At 56.9% G+C, this 12,959-nt stretch overlaps 1 protein-coding gene across 1 annotated transcript; it reads left to right on the top strand.

Annotated features, from left to right (window-relative positions):
* The first annotated feature begins 5,467 nt into the window (after nucleotides 1–5,467).
* OTOP3 (otopetrin 3) lies at nucleotides 5,468–12,337 on the top strand. The gene is made up of 6 exons (XM_020885842.2): nucleotides 5,468–6,011; nucleotides 6,116–6,252; nucleotides 7,171–7,229; nucleotides 7,511–7,629; nucleotides 9,678–10,492; nucleotides 11,643–12,337. The coding sequence occupies exons 1-6, from the start codon at nucleotides 5,468–5,470 to the stop codon at nucleotides 11,811–11,813; spliced, it is 1,845 nt and encodes a 614-aa protein (XP_020741501.2). The 3' UTR covers nucleotides 11,814–12,337.
* Nucleotides 12,338–12,959: the final 622 nt, after the last annotated feature.

The following is a 12,959-nucleotide window of genomic DNA, read 5'->3' as shown; positions in this document are numbered from 1 at the left end:
GAACCAGGTCTCTTCCGCCCCAAGTTCACGTTTGAGTTAGGGAGAGAGAGGGTGCAGCAAGGCTGGTGCTAGGTGGGGTACGGGGAGCGGGGGCGGGGAGAGACCCCAGATCTATGGAGGACGGCTCCTTCCCTGCCAGGCCACCAGAGGAAAGTGTGGCCTGAATCCCGCAAGGCCTCAACTTGGCCTAAGGACATTGCACCCCACGCCACCCCAGCGCCGCGCGTCTGCACCGCCTCCGGCCCCTCCCGCTGGTCCAGCCGCCTCGCTATTGGCTGAGCCGTCCGGGGAGCCCCCGTCGGGGTAATTAATGAAGGATTAATGAGAGCCCCAAAGTCAACAGAAAAATCAATGGGCCTCGGAGCCCGAGAGGCCGCAGCTGCGCAGTCCCGCGGGGGCAGGGCGTCGGGGGCCTCGGTCCCCGCGCGGGGGCCTCATCTGAACAAACGGGAGCCAGCCGGCGGCGACGCCTGCCCAGGCCTCAGGTAAGGCTCCCCCGAGGCGCCGTTAGGGCCCAGCGCCCTTGGACCCCTGGAGGAGCCCACCCTCGACACATACCTACGGGACTCCCAAAGTGAGGTTCAGAGATCGGGGGCTGCAAGGACTGGGGCTGGAGGGAAGCCAACCCCTGGGTACCCGAACTCCAGCCCCTATCTGATCAACACCTCAACCTCGGCTCCGCGCCCCATCTCCTTTTCGCGGGCTGGGGGCGCATAGAGCTCGCCTTGCCGTAGCCGCGTCCGAGCGCGAACAGCCGAAGCCGGCAGCCGAAGCCCAGAGGAGGAAAAACGCCCGGACGGCTGAGGTTGCCCGAACGCCCAGTTCGAGGCAGACGTGTGGCGGCTGCCCTAGGCCTCGCAGTCCCTCGAGTGGCTCGGGAAAAAATGCCGAAGCTCCCCTGGAAGGGCCCGTGCTCAGCAGCCTCCTTCGGAACCGGCCGGGCGCCGCGCCCCGACGGCTCCGCAGCTTTCATCACTGCCTCTAATCAAGACCCACAAACCAGTTTGGTGTCTGGGCCCTCCCTGGGACTGGCGTCGCGCCGGAGGGCGTTCCAGAGGGTGGTGGATTTCTCCTTGTCAGTCCGGGCGCCCTCACCTGCTTCCCGCGACCCCAGCTTGCCCACCCCGGCACCCTCCCCCGGGGAGGGACCCACTCCGCCCCTTTGAGGGCTCCCTCTAGCTGCCAACGGAGGGTTGGCCCCTGGGGATGGGGGCGGGGAAGATAGTCAGAGGACCCCGGAGGATAGGACTTCGGCCTCCAGCGTCCTGTCTAGTCCAATCAAAACTGCCCCCCCAATTCAATAACCGTGACCCTTGGGGCTCCTCTCGGACCGGACAGAGCAGGGAGGAAGTGCATAAATAGCTTAACACTCAGACCATTCTGTGTGCCAGGCATGGCTCCATAGGTATTTGCACGTGTTAAATCATTTACTTTTGAGAGAACTCCATCAGGTAGGTATCGTGCATTAATTCCTTCCCTTACTCCTTCAAGAAATCTTTATTAAACATATACTATGTAGCAGGTACTATTCCATAGTTGCGTGTGTGTGCAGATGAGGAACCCGAAGCACAGAGTCTAGAGAGCTTGTCCAAGATCACCCTGGTAGTAAGCACCGGGTTCTGGCACTAGGCTGTCCTCCAGCCTTGGTGCAGATTCTGGGAAGGCGAGATGGGGCAGTCAGGTTTGGGAGGAAAGGAGCCGGGAGGTGTCCCTGTGAGCTTCAGGCTTGCTCAACCTGCGCGGGGGTGTCTGGGGGAAAAAGATCAAGATCTTCTGGAAAGTCAAGGGTTTGGTGCCGAAGGGTCTCTGTCCACGGCTCTGGTGCTGGAAGCCCCCCCAAAAATGCCAGAGGCAGCAGCAAACATTGGTTCAGTGTCCTGCCTGTGACAAATTCAGGGGTAGGGAGGGGTCTGAGGTAAGCATGACCCGGTCTCTGCCCACTGGCACACCCAGAGCAGGACACACCCACTCTCGATAGATGCTTGGGCAAAGGGAGAAGTCTTCCCGGGAGAGGTGCTTAAGCTGGATGGTGACTGGGCAAGAGTCACTGGGGGAAGGACAGCACATGAGATGGAAGGAACAGCAGGCTGGAGGAGTGATGGGGGGAGACAGCAGGAGAAACGGGGAGTCCTCTGGCTGGGCCTGTGGTGGACGTGTGCCTGGAGTGTGAGAAGGGGGTTGGATAAGGAGGGTGAACTGGAGCAAGAAGGACTGGGTAAAGGATAGGAAATCATTGGTGGAATCTTCAAAAGAGTACCAAGTTTTATTATTCTGTTTGCCCCAGAAGAGGACCTTAGAAGGTGTAAATATTGGGCAGGTTGCACATGGAAGAATGGGGGCCTGAAGCAGCTGCATTTCATTTTATTATTTTTATTCTGACTGTGCGGGCTCCTCATTGTGGTGTGGGGAGCTTCTCTCGTTGTAGCTCATGGGTTTATTTGCCGCTCAGCCTGTAGAATCTTGAGCTTCCCTGGTGGCTCAGAGGGTAAAGAATCTGCCTGCCATGCAGGAGACCTGAGTTCAATCCCTGGGCTGGGAAGATCCCCTGGAGCAGGGAATGGCTACCCACTCCAGTTGTTGATGGACAAGGAAGCCTGGCGTGCTGCAGACCATGGGGTTGCAAAGAGTCGGACAAAACTGAGCAACTGAACTGAATTGACCCACTCCACTGTTTTGCCTGGAGAATTCCATGGACAGCGGAGCCTAGCAAGCTATAGTCCAGGGGTCTCGAAGAGTCAGACACAACTGAGCTACTAGCACTGTGGGGTCTTAGCTCCCCAACCACAAACCAATCTTGTATCCCCTGCATTAGAAGGCAGGGTCTTAACCACTGAACCACCAGGGAAGTACCGAGGCTGCGTATGAAAGCCAAATGTGCTGAGGGTCCTCTGTTGGTTCCATAGAGGGAGAGTCTAAAGCTCAGAGTCCAAAGAGAGAGAAAGAGCAGAGAACAGCTAATTAAAACAGAGTTTGACCGAAGATGCTCCAGCCTCAAGCATGGGTGCAGGGCAGGATCTAGAGGAACACCTAGTCCAGCCTCAGGTGAGGGGGGTCAGGGGAGGGTTCCTTGAGGTGGTGGGACTCCGAGTCCTCAAGGACTCAGTTTAGCCAAAGGGTGAGGGCGTGGGTATGATTAAAGGGTGGGGTGTGGGAAGGACAGGGAGGTGAACAAAAGCAGAAGATCCTAGGAACTAGGCAGCAGGATGGCACGGCCTATGGGCAAGGGGGAGGGCCTGAAAACGGTGCTGGAGAGGGCGGTCAAGGCCAGACCAGGAGGCAACAGCAGCTGCCCTGCCTTGACCACGTTGCACAGTCCAAGCCCATGCTAAACACTGCCTCGTTTCTTTTTATTATTATTATTTAATTTAAAATATTAGTTTATTTGGCTGCACTGAGATTCTTAGTTGCAGCATGTGGGATCTATTAATAATTCCCTGTCGAGGGATCGAACCTGAGCTCCCTGCATGGTGAACATAGAATCTCAGCCACAGGACTGCCAGAGACGTCCCCTTTGTTTCATTTTGAAAGGCCATGAAGGCCATGCTAGGTAGTGTGGCCGTTACACTGAGGGCAGTTGGTTGCCTTTGCAGGGATCACAGTAAGGGAGAGACACAGTGGGTAGGAAGACTAGTTTAGGAGGGAGCCATGAACCAGGGTAGTGGTTGAGGTCAAGAAAATCTCAGAGCTGTCTGTGAGCTGGAATACACAGGGGTGAGGGGACAGGCGAGGTGGACACGTGGTTCCTTCTGGGAGATGTATGGGGTGGCGATGCTGCTCTGAGACGGTGGATTAGAAATCAGGCCACTGGCAGCCTGGAGAACGGGGACAGTGAGCACTTAGGACCCTGAGCCAAGAGCACCAAGGAGGCAGGGTAGCAGCAGGTGGAGCCCTGGCATGGGAGGGGTGGGGAAGGAACCTTCTCACCATGACAGCAGCTGGGGCCAGCGGGGTAGCCCTGCTCTCCAGTGCAGCTCTATGTGAGCCCAAAGGGTCCACGGGGGAGGTGCTAGACTTCAGGAAGGGACCCTGAGCTGCAGGTATGGGGGTGACCCAAGATCTGGGTCCAAGCAAGTGGGAACAAAGGGGTTTGTTGTTGCCATTTAGTCCCTCAGTCATGTCACACTCTCACAGCCCGATGTGCTGTAGCCCGCCAGGCTCCTCTGTCCATGGGGTTTCCCAGGCAAGAATACAGGAGTGGATTGCCATTTCCTTCTCTGGGGATCTTCCCGACCCAGGGATCGAACTCGTATCTCCTACATTGGCAGGTGGATTCTTTACCACTGAGCTACCTGGGAAGCCCCACAAAAGAAGTAGGCCTGAGTGAAAGCTTGGGGAAGGTGAGGAAGTAGCAGGGACATCCAGGGAAAGAGGAGTCAGGGGTGGAACTCCCCGTGCTGAGCTGTGCACTCCTGAGACACTGAGGCGTCCAGGGAGGGTGCAGATAGAATTCACTTCTATCAAAGCCAAGGGCACGAGAATTCCCTGGTCATCCAGTGGTTAGGACTCTGTGCTTTCACTGCCGAGAGCGCAGGTTCAATCCCTGATCGGGGAACTGAAACCCCACAAGCCTCACAGCAAGGCCAAAAAAAAAGTCAAGGGCATGGCATCTGTGCTGATCCCAGGATGTCCCGTGCTCATGGTAGACGCTGCAAATCAGTCTCAGAACTTTTCCCTTAAGCCTTTAATGTGCTTTAAAATCAATTTTAGGAAATAAAATAAAATTAACTTTAGGACTTCCCTGGTGATCCAGTGGTTAGGACTCTGTGCTTCCACTGCAGGGGGCACAGGTTTGATTCCTGGTTAGGCAACTAGGATCCCATATGCAGCACAGCACAGTCAAAAAAAAAAAAAAAAATTAACTTTACAAAAGTAATGTTAAAAAAAAAAAAAACTAGAACATTAACCACTCCTCCCAGCACCAGTGTTCTCCTCCTTTCCCCAGAAGCAACTCCTATCGTGAACTCAATGCGTGTCTTCTAGATCTTTTCAAAGTAATTTTATATACACCCATATGTACCCATAATAGAGCATTATTTTGGATCACAGCATTCTTTCCCAAGAATGGGAAAGCCCAAGGCCACACTTAGCCTCGGGATCCTTCTCAACACAACAGTCTAGGCAACCACGACCCAACTGATCAGAGTCAGAATAAGAGAGGACACCGACTTTGCTCTCCCTGACTTCAGGAGTGAAACTCCTTCCAGACGACGGCACAAACAGCCTTTCAGGGTGACAAGTCACAGCCTTGGAAACGGCCTGGTGGCCAGGCACTGTGCAGATACCCCTGGCTCCCTTGCTGGACGTCACTATTCCACCTTAAGATCAAACACTGTTGAGGAAAACGGGGTGGGGGTGGGGGAGAGGTGGTCTTCAAACCCGTTTAAATAATCACTATGTTTATGTGGAACACAGAGGACTGGTCTCTTTGAACCTTCTCTGCTCTCGTAAGGTAGATGGGGTAGCTGCTATGGTTTCCAATCTCCAGACCAGAGAGGTTGCTTGGCTTACCCTAGGTCACACAGCAGTGAGAGGCAAGAGTGGAACGGAGCCCAGGACAGCTTGGCAGCCAACCAGAGCCCTGTCTCCCTCCCCAGCCCCTACTGAGGCTCCGCCCATGGCCACTCCAGAGGCTCAGGCGGCTGGAGAGGCTCCGGCCAAGGAGAACCAAGTGGCCTTGGGGTCTGAGCAGACCAGGGCTCCCGCCTCGCCGGTCAAGAGGTCCTGGCTGGCGCGGCATTTCTCGCTGCTGCTGCGGCGGGACCGGCAGGCCCAGAAGGCCGGGCAGCTCTTCTCGGGGCTCCTGGCGCTCAACGTGGTGCTCCTGGGCGGAGCCTTCATCTGCAGCATGGTCTTCAACAACGTGGCCGTCACGCTGGGGGACGTGTGGATCCTGCTGGCCGCGCTGAAGGTCCTGTCCGCCCTCTGGCTCCTCTACTACGCCGCGGGGACCACCCGGCAGCCGCACGCGGTGCTCCACCAGGACCCACACGCGGGGCCCGTGTGGGTGCGGGGTGAGTGTCCGGGCGCCCGGGGCGGGGCGAGGGGTGCAGAGGGCGGGGGAGGGAGGGTCCCCGCTCCGGGAGGTGCCAACGGCCCCCACCCCCGGCCCGGCCAGGCTCCCTGGTGCTCTTCGGCAGCTGCACCATCTGCCTCAACGTCTTCCGCGTGGGCTACGACGTGAGCCACATCCGCTGCAAGTCGCAGCTGGAGCTGGTCTTCCCCGCCATCGAGGTCATCTTCATCAGCGTCCAGGTGACTGGCTCGCCCACCCCCACTCCCCACCCTATGCCTAGAAACAGCCGCATCAGCAAATGTCTACAGGGCCCAGAGGAGATGCACACACACCACCCCCCACCCTGACCCTGACATGCCCCCAGCACCCACACCCACGCCACCCACGTGTGTCAGCATCAGCGCTGCACACGGGAATCACTGCAAGGCAGCCACCTATAGATACATCTGCCAGTACATACCTGTGTGTACCTAAATCTACACCCCCACCCGGATATACAGAGCTTTTTTTTAATTACAATTTATTTTTTTATTTGGTCATGTGGCATGTGGGATCTTAGTTCCCTGACCACAGAGGGAATCGGTGCACCCTGCAGTGAAAGTACAGAGTCTTAACCACCAGACCACAAGGGAAGTCCCCAGAGCTACTCTCCTTTTTTTTAATAATTTTATTTATTTTTGGCTGTGCAGGGTCTTCGTTACTGCATGGACTTTTCTCTAGTTACAGGGAGCAGGGGCTGCTCTCCAGCTATGGTGGGTGGGCTTCTCGTGGGCACAGACTCTAGGGCACACGGGCTTCAGTAGCTGGGGCGCATGGGCTTAGCTGCTCCAAGGCGTGTGGGATCTGCCCGGATCAGGGATTAAAACCCTAGTCTCCTGCACTGGCAGGCAGATTCTTTACCACTGAACCACCAGCGAGGCCCAGGCGTTCCCATTTTAGTCCCATTTTAGAGACAGGGAGACTGAGGCTCAGAGATGTTTTGCCACTAGTCCCAGACCACACAGCAAGCAAACAGTGGAGCCAGGAATCCAAGCCAGGCGCCCTCACTGTCTCTTCTGTTGGAAATACACACGAGCCACTGGTGCACTCATACCATGAACCCACCACCCACCTCCACCCCACCGCAGCCCTCCGGGCTCAGGCCTCTTCTCTTTCAGACCTGGGTGCTCTGGAAACACTGTAAGGACTGCGTTCAGATCCAGACCAACTTCACTAGGTGAGCTGCGGGCCCCTTCTCTCCTTGCAACTACTCCTGGGACACCCCATCCCCCACTCCCGCCAGTCCCCCACAGCTTCCCTGGGCAGGGTGGCCCTGGGACTATGGATTGGTCTGGGGTTGGGTCCTGGGGAGCCCCTAGGGCCGCCCCTCCTGAAGTTCTAACGGCAGGTGGGATCTGGCTTTGGGAGAGAGCAGCCCCCCCAAAGGCAGTGATGGTGAACGCGCGGTACCCAGGGTGCCGGCCAGGCTGTGTGGGCAGAGTGTAGCACCTCCTCCAGGTGTGGCCTGATGCTGACGCTGGCCACGAATCTGCTGCTGTGGCTTCTGGCCGTCTCCAACGACTCCATGCACCATGAGATCGAGGCTGAACTCAGCGCCCTCATGAAAAAGCTCTCAGGTACAGAGGAGATCGCGACCACCCCCCATCCCTGAATGTACACACACACACATGCATCCATCACACGTCCTCAAATGGGTGAGGCTCAGTGACTCTCTACAGCTGGGAGCAAACTCTAGAGGCCAGATCAAGACTCAACAGAAACTGACTTTTGCCAGGGGTACTGATTTTTGCCTGCATTCTGGGCCTGCCCCACATGTTCTGGCGCTCCGCAAGCCCTGTCCGGGCAGCATCTAGCTATCAGTGAGCTGGCCACTAATCCACCGATAAGTCCAGGTATGCCCTCCACCCCTGGTATCTTCATTTTACTTGCAAGAGACTGAGCAGCCTGTAAGATTGAAAGGAATGTCTTCCTAACACACTTGTAGGCACCTGGACGTATCAGGAGGAACAGAATATTTCTGGGCAGAAAGAACGCCCTGGATTCTCCCATGTACACAGTACCCTACCTGCACGGGGTGCGCTTAGAGGCCACGTCCCATAAACCTACGTGGGAAGGAACATTGCTGTCTGTGGGATGCAGCCACACCTGTATGTATACAACCCCCCCTCCCAGGTGTCATCACCATCTTGACTTGTGTACACCACGCCTTCTCGCACACTCATGCACTCACACACCCACTGCATAAATCTTGGCACACCTGGATACTGTGGCATTTTTTATGCTCCAGATCCATTTTTCAGAAGAGCTATGCAAAGAGAATTTTTGGCAATTTGACATCATAGATTTTTCATTATTGAACAATCCAGACATCTAGATGAGTAGAACAGGACATACCTATAACCTAGATGTAACTGTTCGTAACACTTTGCCATATTTATTCCAATACTTTTGGTGAATTACTTATCTTACAGAAATCCTGTCATTTCATCTCAAAACATTTCAGTATGCAAGCCTTTAAAATAATATATTTCCCTACATTAGCAAAATGCTATTATAATTGCTAACTTCCTTCACATCATCCCCATCCCCATTTATGTGGATAAATCTACATTCGACTTTGTCCAATCAGCCTATGAGATGTCATTTACGGATGGTTTGTCCAAACATGCAGTACAGTTGGTGGCTCAGTTAAATCTCTTTTCCCCTGATGACATTGAGATTGGTCAGGTTGCTTCCTCGTGGTGGCATTTGTCCCTCTTCCCTGCTTTTCCTAGAAATGGGAAGTGTGGACTGAAGTGTTGATGAGACTCAGGAGGAGCATTCTGGATGCCAGCATTCCACCAGGGATGCTGTGTCTTTGCAGGCACCTCCCCACAGGAAAGATGCCTGATCACCCCACGGTGGATGCTGTTGCCCAACCAGTTGTAGCAGCCAGGGCCTCCTTGGTATAAAGTTACAGGTTTCCCCTCGTGCTCAGCAAGTCAGCTTTGGCACCAAAGACATCATGTGTCAAATGCTTTATCTAAGCTTGGCCCCTGAGGTCTAGAATCCTTTTGTCAAGAAATGATCATCCTGGGGACTCCCCTGGAGGTCCACTGGTTAAGACGCCATGCTTCCCCTGCAGGGGGCACGGGGTCTGATCCCTGGTTGGGGAGCTAAGGTGCCACAAAAAACAAACAAACAAAAAAAATGGAAATGACCACCCTGTTATTTCTGCTCTGTGTGTGTGTATGTGTGTGTGTATTTGTGTGTGTGTGTATTTTGTCATGCTGGGTCTTTGTTGCTTTGTGAGGGCTTTCTCACTCTTCATTGTGGCGTGCGGGATTCTCACTGCTGTGGCTTCTCTTGTGGCACGCACAGGCTCAGCTGTGGTGCATGGCCTTAGTCGTTCCGAGGCAGGTGGGATCTTCCCGTACCAGGGATCGAACCTGTGTCCCCTGCATTGGCAGGCAGATTCTTAGGCGCTGCGCCACCACCCATTCTGTGATTTCCGATTTCTCTCTTGGGGCCTCCATTTCCACGTCTGTGAGATGGGTGGCTTGGGCCTCTTCCACCTCGGCCACACTCCAGGAGGTGAACGGGATTGAGTCGTGCCTCTGGTTTCCCCCCGGCCCGCGAGCAAGGCCCACCTGAACCGCTGTCCCTTCCCGCCCTGCCCCCCCAGGCAACGGTACCAACACCTGTCTGTGCCTCAATGTCACCATGTGCGAGGTCTTCCGGAAGGGCTACCTGATGCTCTACCCCTTCAGCACCGAGTACTGCCTCATCTGCTGCGCCGTGCTCTTCGTCATGTGGAAGAACGCGGGCCGCCGCCCGGCGCCCGCCGCGGGCACGCTGCCCGGCGGCCCGTCCTTCCACCTGCACGGCGCCATCTTCGGGCCGCTGCTGGGTCTGCTGGTGCTGGTGGCGGGCGTCTGCGTCTTTGTGCTCTTCCAGATCCAAGCAAGCGGCCCGGCCATCGCGCGCGAGTACTTCACCATCTACTACGCCTTCTACGTGGCCGCCCTGCCAGCTATGAGCCTGGCGTGCCTGGCGGGCACGGCCATCCACGGGCTGGAGGAGCGAGAGCTGGACACGTTCAAGAACCCCACCCGCAGCCTGGACGTGGTGCTACTGATGGGCGCGGCGCTGGGCCAGATGGGCATCTCCTATTTCTCCATCGTGGCCATCGTGGCCACCCGTCCCCACGAGCTGCTCAACTGCCTCATCCTGGCCTACTCACTGCTACTCATCCTCCAGCATATGGCCCAGAACCTGTTCATCATCGAGGGCCTGCACCGCCGCCCGCTCTGGGAGGTGGCTCCCGAGAGCCTGGCCGGGAAGTGGGAGGCCGAGCCGCCCCGCAGGGGCTCCCTGCTGGAGCTGGGCCAGGACCTGCGGCGGGCCTCGCTGGCCTACATCCACTCCTACAGCCACCTCAACTGGAAGCGGCGAGCCCTCAAGGAGATCTCACTCTTCCTCATCCTCTGCAACATCACGGTGAGTTCTGGGGCCGGGTTGGAGCTGGTGAGACGACCCCAGAGAGCCTCATTCGGGAAGGAATGGATCAAGGTGCATTCACTGCACATTGACAGTCCCCCGGGCGACTGGCTTGCCCTTTGATTGCCAAGGACACAGGCCTCTTTCCAACGAGCTCGATGCTGCTTGAGAGTGTCCCCCAGCTCCCTGCAAGGTACCTGGCATGGATGAAGGTGCCAAGCCTGTAGCTAAGTGCTGTTTATAAACATGCATGTAGGATTTCTACCCTGGGGTGCTTACTGCTTAGTTGGGGAGACACGGGGGGACCAGTTAGACAGTTACCAAATATTTAATTGTCCACTGAATTCAGTCAAAGGAAGAGATCAGAAAGTGTGTGTTTTTCTTAAGAACCTCAGGGAAAGGTCTTGACAGTGACACTCAGTGCCTGGTGGCCGCTAAGTCTCGAATCCACCTTTCTCTGCACCTCGCTGAATCGTCACGCTAACACATGAAGCAGGCACTATGACTGTCCCCCTTTAACAGATGAGCAGGCTGCGCTTAGGCCGTTTGACCTGCCCACACTCCCAGAGTCTGCAAGTGCCAGTCCTGGGACAACTCCAGGTTGTTTGAGCCCATGCTGATACTGGCTGTGCTGGCAACACCTCTGATGCCCAAACCTCTGGTCCAGGCAGAGCATAAGTAATAAATTGGCCCTAAAGGGAGGTAGGAGCTCAAAGAAGGAAATGTGGACTCAAGCGGCCAAGGAAGTCTTCGTGAAAGTTTGGTCTGGGCCTTGAGAAATTAGCAGAATTTGGACAGAAGGCAGGGTCAGAATGGAGCTGGCAGAGAGTCGTGACAGTGGAAGAATGAACAGAAAAGGGAGATGGAGATCGAGGCCAAGGGGATCCCCACTTGATGGAGCAGGTTGTCCCGTGGGGCTGGCAGCCAGGGGTCTCAGCTGGAACTCAGGCTGGCTGGCCCCAGGCAAGCTGAGGAGGGGGCTCAAGGCCTTGAGGAGGAGGAGGGAGATATAAGGGCAGAGGCTCTGACATCCTGAGGAGGAGGAGGCATGGAGGAGCCGCAGGTTTTGGGGGCCTACTTCCCCTGAGCCGAGGGCCTTGGGGGATGAGAGAGCCCCCAGCCTCACTCAACACCCTCCTCTCCTTCCCAGCTATGGATGATGCCTGCTTTCGGCATCCACCCTGAGTTTGAGAATGGGCTGGAAAAGGACTTCTATGGCTACCGGACGTGGTTCACCGTCGTCAACTTTGGCCTGCCTCTGGGGGTCTTCTACCGCATGCACTCCGTTGGGGGGCTGGTGGAGGTCTACCTGGGGGCCTGAGTGCGCCCGAGGAACCCACGCCCTGCAGACCCCCGAAGTGCCAGGGCCGGGGAGAATGTCACCCAGATGCCCCATTCCAGGGGCACCTAGACCAGCCTGGCGTCCCCAAAGCCTGCTCTGCCCCGGAACCTCATTGTGGGGTGGTGTCACTGTCTCCAACCCCAGACCGAGGCCGGGGCCTGGACACTGAGCTGCTAAAACCCACACCCAGGACGGAGCCCGCGCCTGCCCCCTGCTCACCACCACAGTCAGCGCAGCCCAGGAGGAAGCCCCCACAGCTACCGTCCGGGACAGCCCTGCACTGGGAGTTTGGGGAAGCGCAGCCCCTCCCCAGCCAGGCCTGGGGGCTCGGCCTCCTGCCTGGCCCAAGCCCAGCCCAGGACATCTGGAAGCTCGCGGCTCGGCAGGCCGCCCTGCCCTGGTCTCCCCGCACGCCCTGTCTCCTAATGAGCTCCTTAATTAACTGCCAGGCAGGGTTCAACAGCTCTCTCTCCCGCTGCCATAAACCCTGTTTGTTTGATCGATTCCACTCGGGCTTCGTGGCATTTGTTCCCGGGGACAGAGCTGCCGCTCCACGTATGGTGGGAAGGGACAGTCCTCCTGGGCGGGGCTGTGGGGCTGGAACAGCCCTATTTCTGGGCCAGGAGGGGTCTAAACCCTTTGTCTGGTCCTCCCCTTGTCTGATCCACGGCAGGAGAGGGGAAGAGAGAGGCTGGGGCTTCCGCATCCTCCCACCCCTCGCCAGCCCTGCTTTCCCCCAGGACACAGCCCTGGGGGACTTTCCCCAGCTGTGGGGTCCTCTGAATCTTCAGGCAGGGAGGGCAGCCCGTCCATCTCCGTGAGCCCAGTGCAAACAGTGAGCTGTGCCCAGGGTGAGGCCTGGGGCGAGGCATGGGGAGGGCAGCTCCGCCCCTGCCAACCAGGCTTGCACCCCACAAAGCTGGGTGCTGGTGAGCATGGGGCTAGAGTCCCAGGGACCCCCAGGGTGGTCAGCAGAGCCCCATGCAAGAGGCTGGGAGGCAGACCCTTCACCTCTCCTGTGTGAGCTATTTCTCTGGGGGCACCACGGCCAGGGAGCCCAACCCTCCACTTCCTCACCCAAGAAAATGATGGATGCTGGTCGTGTGCCGAGGGCCCTCTGGGCCT

This window comes from Odocoileus virginianus, chromosome 17 (genome assembly GCF_023699985.2).
Source record: "Odocoileus virginianus isolate 20LAN1187 ecotype Illinois chromosome 17, Ovbor_1.2, whole genome shotgun sequence".
NCBI classification, from domain to species: Eukaryota; Metazoa; Chordata; class Mammalia; order Artiodactyla; family Cervidae; genus Odocoileus; species Odocoileus virginianus.
This window is presented reverse-complemented; position numbering and strand designations above follow the sequence as displayed.